General features: G+C 41.6%; 1 protein-coding gene and 1 long non-coding RNA gene across 56 annotated transcripts in view; one reads left to right on the forward strand and one right to left on the reverse strand.

Annotated features, from left to right (window-relative positions):
• Nucleotides 1–20,494, reverse strand: part of LOC120098123 (uncharacterized) — a 52,336-nt gene extending 31,842 nt beyond the window's left edge. For all 6 annotated transcript variants that reach the window (XR_015642809.1, XR_015642814.1, XR_015642812.1 and 3 more), the window contains exons 1-2: nucleotides 20,368–20,494; nucleotides 4,752–4,814 (exon numbers count right to left, since the gene is read on the reverse strand). This is a non-coding gene — a long non-coding RNA (uncharacterized LOC120098123). The remainder of the gene's footprint in view (nucleotides 1–4,751; nucleotides 4,815–20,367) is intronic.
• The window catches only part of Dtna (dystrobrevin, alpha), a 362,070-nt gene that overhangs the window by 255,310 nt on the left and 84,488 nt on the right, over nucleotides 1–22,272 (forward strand). For all 50 annotated transcript variants that reach the window (XR_015642372.1, XM_087592983.1, XM_087592987.1 and 47 more), the window contains 1 exon segment: nucleotides 16,636–16,849. Coding sequence is in view for 49 of the 50 variants with exons in the window: in XM_087592983.1 (XP_087449109.1) it covers nucleotides 16,636–16,849 (214 nt within the window). In the remaining variant the exon portion in view is untranslated.

Raw genomic sequence — 22,272 nt, forward strand, 5'->3', positions numbered from 1 at the left:
ATTTCCCTTATGAATATCGACGCAAAAATACTCAATAAAATTCTGGCAAACCGAATTCAAGAGCACATCAAAACAATCATCCACCATGATCAAGTAGGCTTCATCCCAGGCATGCAGGGATGGTTTAATATAAGGAAAACCATCAACGTGATCCATCATATAAACAAACTGAAAGAACAGAACCACATGATCATTTCATTAGATGCTGAGAAAGCATTTGACAAAATTCAACACCCCTTCATGATAAAAGTCCTGGAAAGAATAGGTATTCAAGGCCCATACCTAAACATAGTAAAAGCCATATACAGCAAACCAGTTGCTAACATTAAACTAAATGGAGAGAAACTTGAAGCAATCCCACTAAAATCAGGGACTAGACAAGGCTGCCCACTCTCTCCCTACTTATTCAATATAGTTCTTGAAGTTCTAGCCAGAGCAATCAGACAACAAAAGGAGATCAAGGGGATACAGATCGGAAAAGAAGAGGTCAAAATATCACTATTTGCAGACGACATGATAGTATATTTAAGTGATCCCAAAAGTTCCACCAGAGAACTACTAAAGCTGATAAACAACTTCAGCAAAGTGGCTGGGTATAAAATTAACTCAAATAAATCAGTTGCCTTCCTCTATACAAAAGAGAAACAAGCCGAGAAAGAAATTAGGGAAACGACACCCTTCATAATAGACCCAAATAATATAAAGTACCTCGGTGTGACTTTAACCAAGCAAGTAAAAGATCTGTACAATAAGAACTTCAAGACACTGAGGAAAGAAATTGAAGAAGACCTCAGAAGATGGAAAGATCTCCCATGCTCATGGATTGGCAGGATTAATATAGTAAAAATGGCCATTTTACCAAAAGCAATCTACAGATTCAATGCAATCCCCATCAAAATACCAATCCAATTCTTCAAAGAGTTAGACAGAACAATTTGCAAATTCATCTGGAATAACAAAAAACCCAGGATAGCTAAAGCTATCCTCAACAATAAGAGGACTTCAGGGGGAATCACTATCCCTGAACTCAAGCAGTATTACAGAGCAATAGTGATAAAAACTGCATGGTATTGGTACAGAGACAGACAGATAGACCAATGGAATAGAATTGAAGACCCAGAAATGAACCCACACACCTATGGTCACTTGATTTTTGACAAAGGAGCCAAAACCATCCAATGGAAAAAAGATAGCATTTTCAGCAAATGGTGCTGGTTCAACTGGAGGGCAACATGTAGAAGAATGCAGATCGATCCATGCTTATCACCCTGTACAAAGCTTAAGTCCAAGTGGATCAAGGACCTCCACATCAAACCAGACACACTCAAACTAATAGAAGAAAAACTAGGGAAGCATCTGGAACACATGGGCACTGGAAAAAATTTCCTGAACAAAACACCAATGGCTTATGCTCTAAGATCAAGAATCGACAAATGGGATCTCATAAAACTGCAAAGCTTCTGTAAGGCAAAGGACACTGTGGTTAGGACAAAACGGCAACCAACAGATTGGGAAAAGATCTTTACCAATCCTACAACAGATAGAGGCCTTATATCCAAAATATACAAAGAACTCAAGAAGTTAGACCGCAGGGAAACAAATAACCCTATTAAAAACTGGGGTTCAGAGCTAAACAAAGAATTCACAGCTGAGGAATGCCGAATGGCTGAGAAACACCTAAAGAAATGTTCAACATCTTTAGTCATAAGGGAAATGCAAATCAAAACAACCCTGAGATTTCACCTCACACCAGTGAGAATGGCTAAGATCAAAAACTCAGGTGACAGCAGATGCTGGCGAGGATGTGGAGAAAGAGGAACACTCCTCCATTGTTGGTGGGATTGCAGACTGGTAAAACCATTCTGGAAATCAGTCTGGAGGTTCCTCAGAAAATTGGACATTGAACTGCCTGAGGATCCAGCTATACCTCTCTTGGGCATATACCCAAAAGATGCCTCAACATATAAAAGAGACACGTGCTCCACTATGTTCATCGCAGCCTTATTTATAATAGCCAGAAACTGGAAAGAACCCAGATGCCCTTCAACAGAGGAATGGATACAGAAAATGTGGTACATCTACACAATGGAATATTACTCAGCTATCAAAAACAACGAGTTTATGAAATTCGTAGGCAAATGGTTGGAACTGGAAAATATCATCCTGAGTGAGCTAACCCACTCACAGAAAGACATACATGGTATGCACTCATTGATAAGTGGCTATTAGCCCAAATGCTTGAATTACCCTAGATCCCTAGAACAAAGGAAACTCAAGACGGATGATCAAAATGTGAATGCTTCACTCCTTCTTTAAATGAGGAAAAAGAATACCCTTGGCAGGGAAGGGAGAGGCAAAGATTAAAACAGAGACTGAAGGAACACCCATTCAGAGCCTGCCCCACAGGTGCCCCATACATATACAGCCACCCAATTAGACAAGATGGATGAAGCAAAGAAGTGCAGACCGACAGGAGCCGGATGTAGATCGCTCCTGAGAGACACAGCCAGAATACAGCAAATACAGAGGCGAATGCCAGCAGCAAACCACTGAACTGAGAATAGGTCCCCCGTTGAAGGAATCAGAGAAAGAACTGGAAGAGCTTGAAGGTGCTCGAGACCCCAAAAGTACAACAATGTCAAGCAACCAGAGCTTCCAGGGACTAAGCCACTACCTAAAGACTATACATGGACTGACCCTGGACTCTGTCCCCATAGGTAGCAATGAATATCCTAGTAAGAGCACCAGTGGAAGGGGAAGCCCTGGGTCCTGCTAAGACTGAACCACCAGTGAACTAGACTATGCGGGGAGGGTGGCAATGGGGGGAGGTTTGGGAGGGGAACACCCATAAGGAAGGGGAGGGGGGAGGGTGATGTTTGTCCGGAAACCGGGAAAGGGAATAACACTTGAAATGTATATAAGAAATACTCAAGTTAATAAAAAAATAAATAAATAAATAAATAAGTAAAATACCACTGACCTCCTACTCGGTAGCCATTAATACTTTGTTTCAAAAATGCAAAATATTTATTGGAGCTGAGAGGTGGCTTCATGTTTATGAGAGGATACTGTGTTTCCAGAGGACCCAACATCTGACACCAGGATCAACAAACACTGAGTGCTCCATAACCTCTTGTAACTCCTGCTCCAAGAGATACAACACCCTCTTCCGGCGTCCACCGACAATACACCTGCATGCTCAAATCCACATAAAATCTGAAGAAAATATTCGTCAGTCTCTTCCAGGTTTACCTCAAGACTTGGTAACTCGAATTCTGTTTCCCTCTTAAGCCATCCCAAGTTTTCAACTTTAATTTCCTTGTGACAGAGTTGTCAAGGAGGTAAGGTTAATCTCCGTGTTTGTAAGGAAACTTTGGTTGGTTAGGTGAAGCCAAGAACGGAAGCATGGGTTGCATGCCCCATACAGAGAAAGCCTTGTGGGTCTCTGAGTTTTGGGGGGGTCAAGGTTCTGTAGCAGACTGAGATCCGTTTTCTGTGCCTTGAGAAATGTCAGGATCTGGCTGAATCCTAAGTGTGTTCTAAAGCTCAATGTATACCTGTGACTACAGAACACATGGATGAATACAGTAAACCATAAAAGTGTGCAGACCCACAAAACAAGCTGCTTCACTGCCTCAAAAGTAATAGCTAATGTGTTCAGGCAAGTTATTGCATTGTTTTTTGTTTGGCGAAGGTTCAGTGAAGTGTGGTATTAATTATCTCCACCTCATTATTACTTTAACAGAGTCATAAATATATCTCATGGCTTTCTATAAATTGTTTGAAACTATGTAACATAAAATGTACCATTAAAGCCATTTTAACTATACCCCTTGCTTGCATTAAATACATTCACAACGTTGCTCAAACATAACCAGCCATGCCCAGAACTTTTGCACATGCCGATTAAAACACAATGACCTTTAATACAAAATAATTTAATTTACTTTTAAAGATTTATTTTTATTTATGCATGTGAGCATTTGTGCATATGTGTATGTGCACCATGTATGCACTGATGCCTGTATAGGCCAGAAAAGGTCATCAGAGCTCCTGGAATGGGAGTTACAAGGAGTTGTGAGCTACCATGTAAGTCCTGCATCCTGTACAAGAACAGGAAGTACTTTTCACCACTAAGACATTTCTCTAACTCCCTTATTCACATGATCTTTTCTTTTGTGTTTGTGAGTGCATGCACTGACACATGCACATGCATGCATACATATATGTACACACATGAATGCCAAAGCCTAGATGTGGAGGTCAGAGAATTACTAATGGGAGTCAGCTTCTCATTTCTCCTGGTGGATCCTAGAGCCTGAACTCAGCTTGTCAGTCCTAATGGAAAGTGTCTTTGACCTGCTGGGCCATCTCACCAGCTCCCATTATTAGAAATGTTGTGTAAGACATTTGTCCCCGGTGATAGCACCAAATATGTTCCACTCTAGTATGTAAGCTAAAGTGTCCAGAAATCACGTACATGTTTAAGTAGTATTGGCTGTACAGGGAAGAAAACCTTAAGCTATCATGAAACTCATTCCGGAAACAGGTTCATCAGACTACCATGACTAAACCTAGTGTTCTGTTCATAGAGCAATAATAAAACAGAAAAAAATAACACCTCCCATTACAGTGTCTAGCAAAGAATGTTATTTAGGATAGGAATAAGTAATCTATTGCAAACAGCTAAGAACAGAAAGATCTGTGACTTCTCACTGCTTGTGCCCTCTGTGCACTGAATCCACACTCACCTGCAGGTGGTTTTATCACATGTCTACTAAGCGATGCTGTGTACAGGATATCTTGGTTGGTACCTTGAAAGACATGAGGGTGATTCAGATTTAAAGGTTTACCTTAAGAAACTTGCAGGCAACCATAAGAAACCTGTTATAGATGACATATTGGAAAACTTACCCAGCATTCTCTTCTGCCTGAATTTATTTCTAAACTTTTATATGCTCTTTTTTAATTATATTTCCAGGCCTTTGCCAAAATCTCTACTTGGCATGTTCTACACGATTTACTTTACGGGTTTCAAAATGGTTACCACAGCGGGCAAGCTGAAAACATGGAATGTTCAAAGGAAGCTGTTTGTTTCCTTCCTCTTTTAAGGTCTCCCTTCCCCCAGACACCACTGTTGCATCTTCAGGAGCACTTAACATGCCTGACATTCATAGTACCAGTTCTTAGAATTATCACCTGCTTTTATGACTGACAGTGTCAATGAAAACTGCAATGTGGGATAAGCCTAGGGCTTTAGCCTCCATGGGCATCTTCCAGAGTATAAGCATTTAGGAAGAAGATAGGCTCAAGCTAATGATCTGTTTTACCTAGCACAGATCCGGGTTCTGTGAACCTCAAACTACTCCCTAAAACTTTACTGATAAACTGAATATTAACCCTATCAGTCCTGAATCAACTGGCAGCTTGGATTTTTTAATTATGTGTGTGTGTGTGTGTGTGTGTGTGTGTGTGTGTGTGTGTGTGTGTGTGTGTGCGCGCGCGCCTGTGTGCAGACATGTGCACCTGAATGCAGTGCCTGAGGAGGCCAAAGGCATCAGAACATTCCAGAGGTGGAATTACAGGAGGTTGTGAACCTCCTGGTGTGAGGGCTAAGAATGGCACTCAGGTCCTCTGCAGGAGCCATTGCTCCAGACCCCTCAAATGTCAGTGTCACCCAGGAAGAGGGCCATCGACAGCTAACTCTGAAACACCCTCTGGCACCTGTCTGACTTTCTCTGCCCTTCATTATTTCCCATTACCATTTTTCATTTTTAATTCTATTGTGAATTGACAAGTAATGTGTACCTGAGGAGCACATTATACTCTACATATGTGCCTTGTGGGTTATCAAAGGGTAATTAACATATATACTTCTTCATCTTCTCTAGTAATTATCTTTTTAATGCTGTCACCTATTATCTTGACAAAACACAACTTAAGAGAAGCATTTGCTTTGGCTCATGGTTTGAGGGCACATAGTCGTCAAGATGGAGAGCATATGATGGCAAGTAGTTCCATGGTGGTAGACGCCTAAGACTGCTTGCCCACATCTCAGCAAAACAGGAGGAACAGAAAGGGCAATTCTGGTCCTCACCTAAGGCATTCTTGTTCTATATTTTGATTCAGTCTCCTGACACTCTGGGTGCATCTTCTGGGTGAGTTGATCCTTGCTGGAAAACTCAAATATACACCCAAACTTGTATCCTATTAATACCCTAGGTAATTTTTAATCCAGTCAAATTAACCATCCCACTGACTTAAGGTGTATTTCTGGTGAAAACACTTAAAATATACTCTTTTTAGCAGTTTTACCTCTATAATACTTTAATTAATTACAGTCATTCTAATTGGTGTTAATTATTCCATGACTTTTTCAATGCTAGGGATCAAACCCAGTCCTTACATGTAGGAGACAGGTACTCTAAGACTAAGCTACATCCTTTATCTCATATCTTTTAAAGATTTTTTTTCTAATGAAAGACATATTTCACAGTCTATATATTATGTGGCCATATCTATGACCTCACCAAGTTACCTATGAATCTCTGTGCTTCTGATTAACCATCTAGAGGCCTCTTCAGTGCAGTGCCAGCTCCATTACAATACGTACACACCAGGAAGTTAGACCATAGCTACTTTCTGAATGAAATTCAGAAATGCTACTTCTTTTATTTGCTCTTACCATATAGACAATGATATATTTAATGGATATAGTTTTACTGCAGGAAAACTAAGACTTCAATTTCCAGATGCCATTCACTTGTGATTCCCAGTGTCCCCTGCATTGTGTCTAGTGTCCATATTAGCTAGATAAGCACTTCATACCAAATCAGAAAGACCAAAGGCTGCAAAGAGATAACACGGTGCCAGAGCTGAGACTGCTCTTTCTTTCTGAATGTACCCTCTAGCATTTAAGCCTCTGGCCATCTTGAGCCATAGACTATAGGGAATAGGAAGGAAACTAGAAAACTACATTCAACAAAAATAATAAGGAACTATAGAATACCAAGCTAAATTAAAACTTTCCATGAATCCTTCTTGGTATCTGATTTTCTATACAGAGGTGCTCTGATCTGCTCAATTCACCAAGCATCACTGAACATCTTGTTTGAGCAGGGTATTATAAAGATTATGAACACAAGCAAGACATAGTGTCATCGAGGTACTTATTATTTGGTTCTCTGATCCACAAAATTATTTCTCAGCTATCTTTTGGATAATCTGATGAAATCCATAGATATCCCTTTTTCCAAAATACATGTGACTGTGCACAGAACATTTGATTCATATAAATCCAAACTCCAATCATGGACCGATTGAAGAGACAAAGGAAAAAAATGTGCATTAATGAATTAAATGTTATAAATGGTCTGATAGATGTGTGAAGGTTACTGGGAACTATAGAAGAGAGAAGACATAATTGTCTGAAGGTAGAATTCCTCACACTGTGAGGTATGGCATGTGTACTACCTTCAAGGATCACAGATCAAAAACTACAACTTATGGAAGGAACAGACTCAGTACAGACATATATAAAAACATCGAGAGATAGTCTGGCATTGTTAGAAGTCTGATGCACCTAGAAGATAGGAGACATGGAAGAAGCCGAAGAATAGTAAGGAGACGAACAATCAGTAAGCCAAAGTGTCAACACTGGTTCTCATTGTCACCCTTTTGGGTACTATTCAATGGACAGCAGAAAATGGTCTGGCCATTACTGAGCCTCACACACTTTCTTGGGATGAATAGAAAGGGAAAGAAATTAGATGTATATGGGAGGCTTGCTTCCAAAAGGGCAGTAAAAGCCCAAACTGGGGGCATAGCAGGCAGAGTGGTAATGCCACATAGAAGAAATCTATACAGAATTCAGCAATGATGGCTAAAAGCCCTACCCAAAGATTCTGGCCACAGGGTGGATAATGTGTTAGGGCCTCTTGCTTCTAAAGTCATTAAACATGTTCTGCACGAGTTAAACAGGCCAAGGAGAAGTTAGATATTGTTCTTTTTCCATGTACATCCTCTTATTATCTTTACAACTCCTGGTACAACACTTTGGAAATAACAGGCATAATAAGTGCTTGATTGGATTGAATTTAGTTAAATTTAATTTATAGTGTGGTGGTTACCGAGCCAATAATTATTATCTCATTTTGAATAATGATGTCAGTCTCTAAACATAATTTAAGAAGCACTGGCAGAGTATGTCCTGGCAGGGCCTTTGGGGACTGGCAGGATGCTCAATTTGATTTTACATGAAAACGTGTTGTAGACCTTTTTCATGAAGCTTTATTACAACACCTTAACCAGGAAATTAAAATGAAGCTGAGACGTTATCTCTGTGAGAATTGATGTTTCTCTCTGAGGACTCTTAGGGGAAAAAAAACCTGCCTTAGTGATAAAAATTGTGCTTTAGAAACACAGAAGGTGTGGAAATTGGAAATCGTAAAACAAAACAAAACTAGTAAACTTTTCAGGGGTTGTTTGTCTTCGCATCTTTTAAGGACTTGCCTCAAGACCATTCATCAAAAGAATCAAATCCATTGAACAAGTTCTTTCTTCCCACTAGGTGTTTGAACATTAGTTTGGGAAGGGGCTTTCGTCAGGTAGAGAAATAAATTATTTGAGAAAAGTCTCAATACCTGACTACCTTGCACATGGCTTTCTTGATTGCAGTGTTTTTAAGATTTTAAGGACACTTTTAAACATAAATTCCTCTGGCTCAAATGAGCATCAATTTCCTGTTTGGTCATCTCCAACTCTGTCTTTTAAGTCATGCTCTATCCCAGAGTTCTCGACCTACGTTGTGTATCACAATCACCTGGAGTGACGCTTGAGTCTAGAGATCCCCTGGACACACCAAAGCCTGTGAGGGAGACAGCATGGTTTGAAATCTACCAACTCTGTGAAGAACAGCCCTGGTTCGCACCACCAATTCAGTCCCTGCAGGTGTGGATATGCGAGAGTTGGCATGACAGGCAGAAAAGGAAAACAGCTTTAAAAATGTATAGAACGCAACTTCTTGATGAAAAGTGCCAAGGAATATGCATAAATTTTTAAATGGAGCCATTTGTTTGTGATCATGAGGAATGTGAGATATTTGTTAGTTACAGACCTTGCTTTACTTTAATTTCCAGATCAATAAACTTCTAGTTGGGTCACAACAGGACAGGATCTGGGGCACCATCGTCCTTCCATGCTCTATGCTCATTACCACCTCATCTCCAGCTGTGACTTCAGCTCTTTACCACTGGCTATCCCTCGTCATGGGGCATAACCCCCTCATTCCAGCTGTGACTTCCCAATATGCTTTTAAGAAGCAATGTGAGGTTTTCCTTCTCCTCCAAGTAGTCCCAAGTATCCAGCCAGTGATGGCACCCCTGTAGTTAGAGCTACTGTGGTAGTTTAAGTTTTTTCACTATGGCGATGGACTTACCATAGCTCAGGGGTGTGTTAACCTCCACTTGAGCCTGACTGTTATCTCCCGTGGGTGTCACCACCACTGAGGTTAAGATTTCATGCTGATCACAGTTAACATCAATCACAGTGCTGTCCAGATCCCTACAAAGGACCCATTGGATTTTATTTCTTTTCAAACTATTATGGACTCTCATTTCTTTTTCCAAGTCTGTAAATATGAACATATGGTAGTCTTTCTCCATATGCTCCAATGTGTAATAGATATACGGTTAGTGAGGATGCATTAAAATATCCTGTCTTCTTATGAATGATTGAACCTTTAAATCTCAAGAGAAATGTCTTATAAATTTGCTTGTGTGTGCGTGTTTGTTTATGTATTAGGGGGGTGCTGCACATGATCCCCATCCTTATGGAAGTCAAAGGACAACTTCACAGAGTTCTTTCTTTCTTTCCTCCCACCATGTGGCTTCAGAATGGATCTTGGGTAATAGGTCATAGCAGCAAGTGTCTTTGCCTACTGCTCCATCTAATCAACCTAGACCTGAAGTCGAACTTAACCAGGGATCACTGTGATGAGTGTCATATTTAATAACACATTTTCACCTGTTAAAAACAAAACCAAAATGAAGTCATAGAAGAATGCTTACAATATGAGGTGAATATCTTTGTAACTGGAGAAGAAAAGTTGAGGGAATTTGAACAGGAAGGAGAATGAGAGTAAATTCTAGTATGTCTGTGTTTTCTCTCAAAAATAAGCATACCGCCTAAAGTAAGCAAGGCCTGAAAGAAGGAAGTTTTGAATCTCTGAGCTGGAAGGCTAAGAAAGAGGTCAGATTGTGGCCTGAGCTGAGGTCTGCCAGGAGCAGCCTTCATTGGTTTCTGACATATTCACATGACTAGGGATGAGCTCTTATGGCCACCTCACACCCCATCTCTTTGAGGCCTATAAAACTTCTTAAAGTCATTTGTATGTCATGCCTCTTTGTCCCTTTGAATATTGAATGAGAATTTGCATTTGAGAATTGACATGAGGAAAAGTCAATGCAGTGTGCATACACACGTGTGTGCAAAAGGATGTGAGAACTTCCTGTTGTGGTTACTTTTCTCACTGCTGTGACAGTGAGAAATGGGAAGGACATATACCTGACAGAAACAAACTAAGGCAGGCAAGGATGGTTTCAGCTCCCAATTTCAGGAGGTTGCAGCCTGCTGTGATAATGAAGTCAGGGACAGGTGGCTCTGGCCACAGAAGTGAATCATTCCTGACCCACTTCAGCCAGACAAGCCCCACCTCCTAAAGGCCTTCAAAATCACATCACATAAATCTGTGGGGAACATTTCAGTTTCAAGAATGGTTGTAGTTAGCTTTTTTACAAACTGACAAACATAGGTTAAGAATATGCAGTGTGAGGACCGGAGTGTGACTCAGTTTTTAAAGTGTTTGATTCACATGCATAAAGCCCTGGGCTTGACCCTCTGTCCCATAGATACAAGCCCGGGTGACACACTCCTGTGATCCCAGAATTTTAGAGACAGAAGGATCAGAAGAGATTCAATCTCTCGGCTACTTATGTGGAAAGTTCGATGTCAGCCTGGGATACATGCAATCTGTCTCAAAACAAACACAAACCAAACAGAATGCACAGCGCCAAAGGACCCATCTTAGTAGTCCAAATCCAGCAGGCAAAGTGATCAAGACGATTACCTCACCATGATTCTTCCACTCTGAAGATCATGGTCACCTTGGAAAATCCACATGGATTGTGGGTTGTACAGAAGATTGGGAAATTAACATCTGGAGAGGGGAAAGTTGGATTTTGAGGGGGAAACAATGTACAATGCATCCCTGATGTTATGGAAGTTGATTGGGTGACTTATCAACAGAACTCTGTCTGTGTCTATCACCATACATGGGTGGTCAATACAACCTCAGAGGCCAGACACCACCCCTTTAAGCATGAAGGGCAGGGCTAAGCCTTGAAAGGGCATGCTTATAGGTGGGTACTCATGTGCATATACATGCTTACGCTTTGACAAGTTATATACAATCTCAGTCTAACTGCAATTTTCTGTTTTCCTAACTTAAAAAAAAATCATGATGCAATGAATGTCCTGCTTATGGATAAAAATCTCTCTAAAATAATATACCTGTAATTAAATAAATCATTCCTGAATTGCCTGACTTTGAAACAATCGGATTCTTACAACATAGTTAGCCTGTTAAGACATACCAGTCTGTCTTCATGCCAAAGGACTGAAGAAGACAGACATCAGGAAGTGCTTCGCATGCTCCCATGTGAGTGTATTTACCTGGAGATGTTATGAGATAGGGTCTGGTTCTCTGAGTATAGAGTGGGGATTTAGGTATGATTTATAGCAGGAGCATCACCAGGAAGCTAGGTGAGCCCAGTGTGCAGCCAGAGCTGAGATCCGCTATGTCAAAATGGTGGAAACTGTGGTAGTCTATAACCGTTGGCTTCTTACGTCTCCAGCTACAAGCCCTTTGAGAATCTTAAAGCGTCCGTAGTTCTGTGGTCATGAGAGTTGTCTGGAGATCTTCAGCAAACATTTCCCTGCTCTGTTACATCCTAGACTGGAAGTTCTACAGCGATACGCAAGTGCTTTAGAAAAAGGATAAGAAACGTGGTGATGGCGATAAGGTCCTAGCTTCTGCGTAACCCATGAAAGGCTGGTCTGGAGCCACACCATGACATGCACTAAACCCTGAGGCTGATTTTTATAGTCTTCTCATTACTATACCTTCTCCCCCTGATGTTTATGACATTAAGTATCTCTATCTGGGAGTAATGGGCTTACACATGTTATAAATTATAAGGTTATTTAAACAGTTCTTTACTGATGCTGCTATAACAGTTCAATACCTCACCTGAAGCAGCAAATCCAGGGCCTCACAGAAATACAGCATCCCTAGCCCACCCCAGAGTGGCTTTAGATCAGAGAATGTATGGCTATTTTAACACTGGTAGCTCTTCCTTCCTTCCTCCCTTCCTCCCTTCCTTCCCTCCCTCCTCCTTTTTAGTATGTCATTAGTAGTTTACCACAGATACTCAAGGTTTTGTAAGCCCAACTGTGGACTTAAATCTCCTATTTAAAAGATGTGTGATATCAGCAAACAGATTATAAACATCTCCATAGCAACAAATTCTACTATTTCCTTCCTTCCCCTCCTGAAGTTTCTACCTGTAGTCACTTGGATGCATAGAAAAGTAGTGAAGCTGTGTTTATGTTCGCTTATTTTTTTTAAGACAAACTCTTGGCTATTAGTCACTCAGCAGTAAAATCAATACTCACACCCTTAGGAATATTTGAAGGAGGAGTGCCTTGAGAATGTTTCTGTTCATTCCGAATATGGTTAATGTCGGGAGGTTTGTTACTCCGAACGCGGCCGTAACAAGTACAGCCATATAAAATGCATGCAGTTGCATAGATGAGGAAACCCAACTTCCTCTCCCTTTCGCCAAGTAGCAGGTGCTCTCCAGAGCCCTTAATGGCTACCAGACAATTCATAAAATGTGCACAGTGCCATCTAGTGGTCCATTGCCAAGATTGCACCTCCTAAATCATTTCCTGGAATTGAGATCATGCCAGAAGAGTAGTACCCATGGGTACACTACAACTGCTGGGGCTGAAAGAGACTTCCTGCTGACTTCCCACTGAATCCCAACTTAAAAATTTTCAGTGTGCCTACTTAAATGGGAAAGAGAATGATAGGACTTTTTTTCAATAATTAACATGAGGCTGAAGAGATGGTTCAGCGTTTCACAGCCCAGGCTGTTCCTCCAGAGGATCCAGGTTCAATGCCCGGCACACACATGAATGCTCACAACTGACTATATTTCCAGTCCCAGAGGATCCAATGCCCTCTTATGGCCTCTGTGGGTGCCAGGCACACATATGATACACAGACATACATGTAACCAAAACACCCATAAACCAGAAATAAACCAGAAAACTGCAGAAGCATTGTGATATGGCAAAAACTAAGAAGACATGTGTAATCACGCTGCCAGAGACACACAAACACACTAAAATGAACTGGAGTAAGCCTGTCAGAGTGGCATGAGCCTTCAATCCTGGCAGTCCTTCAGATGGGTTGGCATTTGAGTTTGGGTCCAACCTGGTCTACACAGTGAGTGCCAGGCCAGTGACAGGTATTTCCACACACCATCATGCACTGTTATTTACTTGGTCTCCACCAATAACCTTTAGCTATTCTAGCTTCTTGCCTCTCTGTCCCCATTTCTTTCTTCCCTGGGATTGGAAATGATATTTTTAAACTTGACCTAATCGTGTAGCTCTACTCACAGTCCGTGTCTTGGCACGAAAATCCTGCTCATAGCTATGATGCATCTCCATTTCAACCTTGTCCTCCTGGCTCCACAGCTCTGTCACGATCTCATTCTGTGCCTGGCACTCTGGGTCTGACCATAGGCTACCCGTGTGACCGAGTGACACTTGTGTCCTCACCAGATTATTGGTTCCATGAAGCAGGAATCACATTGTTTTTGCTGTGCAACTTTGAGCTTTACAGTGCCTTATTAATAATTTTAAACCTGGTTTTATGTAAATGGTATGAAATAAAAGCAAACAACTCTTTTAACAAGAATAAGGCATAAAATAACATGGAAATTATCTAGCATTGGGCTAGACCCAATGTTTGGCTTGTCAATGCACTACGCCTTGGGTATAAGGAAACACACATACTAAACACATTTCTTTTAAGTGACTTCAATATGACATCTAGATCTTTTATTTGCCCATAACTATGTTATTGTTTTCTTGGACAAGTGTTGTTCAGGGATTGACTGTCTTAATCTATGTTATAATCAAATGAAGCTATTAAAACACTATGAGTATGACCATACTGAAGTAGTGTGGGTTGACACCATCACAGTGATTCTTCACAGCTGTGCCATATTGTCTCTTGGGTTCACATATGCCCTTCTAAACCCCTGACTCTTGTTGAGTTACACTGGCATTTTCTTACTTAGTCACCACATGTGATTATAATCCTATGATATGATGGAGCTGTGATGGGTGATAGAGAGGTGAACCGTCATCACAGCACACACAGACTTCCTGTGGTCCATCCACTACAGAAACAGACAGCCAAGTTCGAAGGAGGCACAAAACTTGGAGATGGAGAAGCCAGAAAGACATCCTTGAAGACATGGTCCTGATGCTGAAGTGTGATGAGATATGGACGAGAAATAAGCAGAGGACAAATTTAAACAGACAAAGGCCTTTGCAAGCCATGCTTAGATTTCAAATTAATAGAGAATTATGAAAGAAATTTACACGGCAGACAATTGACATGTCATATTGCAGTTTGAAAAGGAAGTCGGCCCAATCTAATTCCCATTCTCATAACAGCTTGCAGTTACACTCTGAGGAACAGACTCACAGAGTACACACATAATGACAGGGACCATAATACAGTCAAGAATAAAAATGAGCCCCGAACATAGCTTTCATTGATAAGTGACACTTTTCCGGGAGTGCCTTGTAATGTTAATTAAGACAGATAAAAGCAGGGCTGGAGAGATGACTCAGAGGTTAGGAGCTCTTGCAGATCTTTTAGAAGATCAGGGTTGGATTTCCAAATCCCACATGGCAGCTCACAACTATCTAGACCTCAGGTGTTTGGGAATACAACGCTTGCTTCTGGCCATCATGAGAATTACATGCATTAGGTAGACACATATACATAGACAAAAACACACTTAAGTATGAAATAAAAGCAAATAACTCTTTTAACAAGAATAGGTATAAAATAATGTGGAAAGGACACTGGCTATGAGCTTCCACCTACTACATTACTCATAAAACTTAACATTGACCTCTGGCCAGTCCAGCCTTTTTACTTATAAATATTTAACAAGAAATTAGAAGCACATAACAATCCTGCACACCATTCCTCATAACTTTGTTTCAGCCACAATCTGGATCAACTCAAATGCCCACCAACAAACTAATATTTCCACATAGGATATTACTCAGCAGTAAAAAGGAGTGAGTTATCAATGTATGACCAATAGAGGTGACTCTTAACATAGTTTGCTAAGTAGAAGATAAACAAATAGAATTCTACTTATTTATAATTCAATAAAGTCGTAATAGGAAGCTAGAAAATCAGAGTTCCTGGTTGCATAGAAATGAGTTACAGGGTGCACAAGAATGCACAAGATGCCCACTGGGGCATCATGGTAATGCTTCAGGGCAAACAGAAAGGGACTTCCTGAGTATTTCAGGAGAAAGTAGCCTTGATTATAATTTTTGGCCAGGTTGTTCAGAAATCTGTGACCTGGTTCCTCAGTGGTATGACCTTGTCCTTCTGGGCTTTCCTTCCTCCCTGCCTCTTATCAACCTCCATATATACATATATATATATATATATATATATTTATATATGTGTGTATACATATATATGTGTCCAAATGAATTCACTTTAAAAACTCAAAATGGATTCTGACCTCCTTGAAGCATTTAGAACTTAGGTTCTATCTTCCTTTCATTTCAAGCAGTCACTGCTTTCAGTGGGAAACTTTTCTAAGCCCAATTGACTTAAAGTTGACTACCAATTTTGCTCGTGACTATGCTTACATTGTCAGTGAACTACCCAGTTCCTAGGTTTTCCTTCCTGTGTAACATAGGAATAACGGCGGTATTTCACGGGTGGTTGTAACACAGAAAGCCATGATTAATGTTAGCTGCCAACTTGACAAGGTATAGCCTCACCTAGGAGATACACTGGTAAACATGTCTGTGAAGAGTTCCTAGTCCAGTTCCGTGAGATGGGAAGGCCACCCTGCTGTGTACATGGGCCCTAGACTGAGTAAAGTGGAGAAATTGAACAGGACAGAAACACTGCTCTCTCCATGCTTCCTAATTGGGGATGCAATGTAACCGGTCACGTGACTTCCCCACAAGGGCTGCATCCCGAAACTATTTCTTCCTGAAGTGGCTTCTGTGAGGGATTTTGCCACATGAATGGAAAGGCAACCCATGAAGTTGGTATTCGATAAGTCATTAGCTAAGTCTGGTCTCGGAGTCCCGGAGACAGACTTCTCTGCTCATGTCCATCCCCACGGCAACTGGGCACACGTGCAGAGCATAGATGACCCCGGGTAGTGAACAGGAGCACTGCCCTTCCCTGTGCTCTGGGCTCATGTGTTCCCTCTGCTTCTATCGTAGTGCACCTGGTGGACATTTGGAACGTCATCGAAGCGCTGCGGGAAAACGCTTTGAACAACCTGGACCCAAACATAGAGCTCAACGTGGCCCGCCTGGAGGCCGTGCTCTCCACTATGTTCTACCAGCTCAACAAGAGGATGCCAAGCACTCATCAAATCCACGTGGAGCAGTCCATCAGCCTCCTGCTGAACTTCCTGCTCGCAGCCTTTGACCCGTGAGCCCCCCGTGACTGTCCATTACTCTCTCTGTGACTGGGTTCTGTTTTCTTTTATACTTTTCTTAATTTTCTTGAACAATTTCTTGGACTTATTTTTTTTCTTTATCGGATGTTATGTTCATAAAAGAAACTTTAAAGGCTTCTGAGGCAACTAGGAGTCCACTAATACCCAGGCGGGGGCGGACAGTTGTGTCTTATGAGAAAAGCTTGATTTACCATATCATCCCATGCGTTACAGTTTGGATGGATGGACGCTCCATGATGCGTCCTCGTTGCTCACACACAGAGTAATTTGATAAAGCACGGAGAAGGAGAATGGGTTTTAGCGGACTCTTTGCAGTTTAACCCGATTGTGGTTTCTGGGGTGTCATAAGAGCACCCTAGCTGACAGAAAAGCAATCGAAGAGTTTCTTGGCTAGCCTAGAAAATTAATGACTGGCCTCACATGGACTGGTCAGTCGTGTGCCGCAGCGAAACAGTATGCCCCTGTCAGGTACCACAGCTGAAATGCAGCCTCATTATCCCATAATTCCCCACTCAGAATCAGAGAACCTTGGAGCTGGCTGACATCTTAAAGAGTGTTCACACAAATCTCATTTCACAGATGAAGGGCCTGAGGCACAAAGAGGTTGTCGCTTATCCACTTCTTTATGGCATGTCAGCAGAGGAACGGGGACTTGGGTGTTCTGCTAAGGCTTTTTCTGTAGTGTACATGACAGCCACATAACCGGTGAAAATTCCAGGCATTACATGAGCAGCCTGCGACGTCAAAGGCTGTTACCTCAGCCCCTGGTGTGGATATGACATCTCCAATCCAGGTTTTATGGTGTTTTGAATATTAAAGGGGGAATTGCAACGCTGACCTTTACACGATCATATTTTAATTCTGAAGACTTTGCTTATTCCCCTCGTCTGAGTTCAAAAAAAACATGTACCACAGCAAGGGAGCTGCTGCAGCCACACTCATGGCGTTGCCCTACCCACCGAAGTCACCAGCTGTCACTTTGCTGTCCACTTTGTCATGGAATTGTCCCTGCTCAGTTTGACCAGTATATATTATTGTCTCTGTGGTGAGAAGACTGTGAGAAATTTTAGATGTAGCTGCCCAAATAGACAGGTTTCTTGCCTTGTGCACATTTTAGGACCAGACTATGTGCTCCGGTCAGACCACTGTAGAAATTGGGACGAGACAGTGAGGGGGACTGTGGTTTCACATGGCAGGTGATAGAACAGAACTGAGTCGAGGAATTTCTGTAACAGAGTCCCCACCCGGGCCCCTTAACAAGAACACAACAGTGTCCAGACTTGTCACTAAGGGCTGAGTGGGACCCATTTGCTGTAAGAGCATGCTAGCCAGCATCCAGTTACTAAGCCAGATACCTTACGTAAGTAACTTGTAGCACCTTGTACCTTGCAGCCTGTGGGAAAGCAGTGTATCAAAGGATCTTTCACCCAGGATGCCCTCATGGAGCAGGGAGAGGGCACCAGAGTCCTGTCCTCCCTTTTGACAGCTTACACTCAGTAACGTAAATTCCTTCCACTCATTGTAGTTTTAAAGATTCCATCATCTCCTAAAAGAGCCATAAGTTGGCAACCAGCCTTTAGTATATGACTTAGGGGAGGGACTTAGGTTCTAAATCACAACCCAATGTAATTGATAGAAAATATTAAAACAAACATGGGGTGGGAGACATATCTTAGTGGTTAAGAGAACTTGCTGTTTTCCAGGTTCAGTTCCTAGCAAGGACCTGGTGGCTCACCACCATCTCTAAGTCTAGTTCTAAGGGATCCAACACGCTCCATGGGAACCAGGCCTGCACATGGTGCACACACATAAATGCAGAGTGAAAATAGCATTTCCTCCTAAGTTCTCAATTATTTCTGGAAGTGCATAGAGGCAGAGTTAAAGCATAGTTTGTACCCAATTCTTTAAATATAGAAACAGGACAGATTAGTAATAATGAAGGGATTGTCTTAGGAAATACATGGCATTCAACTGACAGGGTTAGAAGCTCCCTGTTTGTTCTTTTAAAGAGCAAAATCATAAGTGTTCCCTAAATAGCTGCTGATAGTGCTGCAGAATCATTTCCAGGCCAGTTGAGTTCTATGTAATATATATATATATGTACACATACACACAAACACACACAAACACACATTTATGTATACATGTACATATACTATACATATACATACACACACACACACACACACACACACACACTATGGTAAGAAGTAGAAATGAATCACAGAAAAATAGAGAAAATACTACCCCCAGCTCTTCCTATAGATTAGAAGCCCCTGGATATTTGACTAATCCTCACTGAAGGAGATTTATAAACACAAAACTGAAACTCTACTCTGGAAGGATCCCCCCTTTCTCTCACCTGGCATAGAATAGCTAAGTAGGAAGTCTTACTGGTGCTAGGTATTTCCTCTGACAGTTTTTGAAATTTCAATGTGAAATGCCAGAAAGTTCTGCTCACTACAAATGTAATGTTAAAGAATAAAATAAATGTTCATTTCTACTTCTTATAATAGTAAAATTATGCTTACCCAAATGAGCTCCAGTGTGAAGACATGATGTCACTTCCTACCACCCACTACGGAGCCCATGTTTAAAGCATTTCATTCTATTTTGACAGATCAGAATGAGCCCGATACTAGTAAAGCTCAAGATGTGCTGTTGGTGTTACCCACTTTCTGACATCTCCCATTTTGAATGAACATATTTTTAAATTGGAAAACCCATGAAAAAGCATGAGGTGCATAAAGACCCTGCACTCTAAGGAGGTCACAGTTTTAAAATTAGGAAAGACAGTAGACAGAGTACAACCCATGTAGAATAAGAATCTGTTTTCAGAGAAAAGTATTCATTGCTTTTGGCAGGGCCTTAAAATTTATCAGACTCAGTCATTTGGATCCCGGAATTATCACTAAAGCCCACTTTACTTGAATATATCCTAGGAAAACACACTTATCTTCCTATGCCATAGCTCCCCAAGAAGAGCATTTCCCCCACAGCTCAAAATATCTGGGTCTCAGTTTTCATACAGTGTGCTCCCCACGGACAGGAAACAGCTCTACAGCCACAGGACACCTCTGTCAGGGTCTTCCTCACGAAAGTCACTGCCACCAATGAAGGGAACCTTGAAAATCAGGACTCACTGGCCTATGTCACACTCAACACTGTCTTAGGGGAGGTGAGTCCTCGAGTCTAGAAAAACTGTTCTTCTGCGCTTTCCATCTCAAAATGGCTGTTTGCCTGGGAACACCCAACTTGTAAACAGATCTGTTCCGTGGCCATGGCCTCACTTTCCTCGAGTCTCTAGAGAAATGGATGGATGGTCCTGGACAGAATGGGGAAAGAAGTGGCAAGAGATGGAGACAGAGGCGGTGAGGGGAGACGATGGAGTCAGAGCTCGATCTCTTCTTTCTATAAACCCTCAGGAGGTGGCCTGCCACCTGCCCTCTGCTACCAAGAGCCCTCCACTGTCACATCCTTCAGAACTCACCAGCCAGTGCTAACCAGCCATCACAGTCACCTTTTGTCCGTATCCCAATCGAGGAAATCCCTCTGAAGAGCTTGGAGGAGCTTCACTTCTGATACTGTGTTTTTACATTAGGGGAGAGTAAAGCAGAAAGAGACATAACATGGCAGAAAGATGTAAGATGCAGATCATTCTTAGATGTCTACAATGCACCCTCTGTGAGGTGGTCCCTGACTCTAGTGCTCTGGGGAGCCCTTTGTGAGGGGGTCCCTGGCTCTGGTGCTCTGGAGAAACCTTTGTGAGGGGGTCACCAGCTCTGGCGCTCTGGGAGCCCTTTGCCTTTCACAGTTAAGTTGGCCATCATTTGCAGTCCTTCTGCTCATTGCACAACATTCTCCTCCTCTCAGAGAGCATGCTCAGCTATTCATTTGGCCATCTCCCACAAGATACTGCAGAGTGGGACTGTACCTCATTCTTCTCCTCATAAACAGCTCCTGAGACATGAGGAATAGTCAAGCAAAATCCAATCATAATCCAAAATTAATCATAATCTTATTATCTTGCAGTCCAGTCACATCTTTCCCTTTAAGATGCTTTCTCACACAGTTGGTTATATGATGACAATGGCCACCATTTTTGGGTTTTTTTTTTTTTTTGGTTTGGTTTGGTTTAGTTTGGTTTGGTTTGGTTTGGTTTTTTAGCCAATACCATTCCCATACATACCTGGTTCACTCAAAGTCTTATTACGGCAGTGACCAGTATTATAGAGAGTCGTGTTTCAAGCTGCATTTCTAATACAGATCCTCCAATGATAACACAGGTTACATGTGGGCTGCTTTTCTCATTTCTATGACAAAGTACTCGATAATGACCTAAGGGAAGGACAGGCTTCCTTTGAGTCACAATTTTAGAGGCACCATCCATCATGGCAGATGGGTTTGCACTGTCAGGAACTGCAGGAGTTTGCAACACAGACGGTTAGACATACTGACCAGGAAGCAGGGTGAGCTCCAGAAGCAAGGTTGACCATAATCTACAAGGCCTGGCTTCTCTTCCTCCTACTCGGCACCACCTTTTATCTGCAACCTCCCCAAGCAGCAGCAGCAGCTGGCAATCACATATTCAAACACAGGAACCTGTGGGAGCATTTCACAAGCAGACATAAGGGGTGATAACCATTCAGTAGTTGTGAGAAGCACCTGGCACTTGTGTGGGTCAATAACAGTGCTGATTTGGCTCTGTTATCAGAAGGTTCCGGGGGAGGAGGTGATGCTGGGGAGACTCACGAAGAATAAACAGCTTCAGATGTTGCAGCATCATAATGGATGGCGTGGACAACTAAACAATTACATACATACATACATACATACATACATACATACATACACATACACACACATACACACACATACACACACATACACACACATACACACATACACACAATACATACATACACACATACATACACACACATACATACACACACACATACACACACGAATACACACACATACACACAATACATACATACACACACATACATACACACACATACATACACACACATACATACACACACATACATACACACACATACATACACACATACATACACACATACATACATACACACACATACATACACACACATACATACATACATACATACATACATACATACTATCATTTTCTTTTAGGACTTTCTATTTCCTGTTTACAGTATGAGAATTAACATGCCTTTCCTCCTCTCAGACTTAGTCCGTATGTTTCAGAATATTAAGATAATGTTCACACGTATGACCTTCCTGGTTATACTGGCAGAAGTAAGATAAGCTGTTGTACATTATAGCATTAGAGTCTGTGTTATGACCACAATGTAGGCTATCATATGTAGCGTGAAATATAAAAAAGAAACATCCCGCACTA

The sequence above is a fragment of the Rattus norvegicus genome, chromosome 18 (assembly GCF_021556685.1).
Source record: "Rattus norvegicus strain SHRSP/BbbUtx chromosome 18, alternate assembly SHRSP_T2T, whole genome shotgun sequence".
Taxonomy (NCBI): Eukaryota; Metazoa; Chordata; class Mammalia; order Rodentia; family Muridae; genus Rattus; species Rattus norvegicus.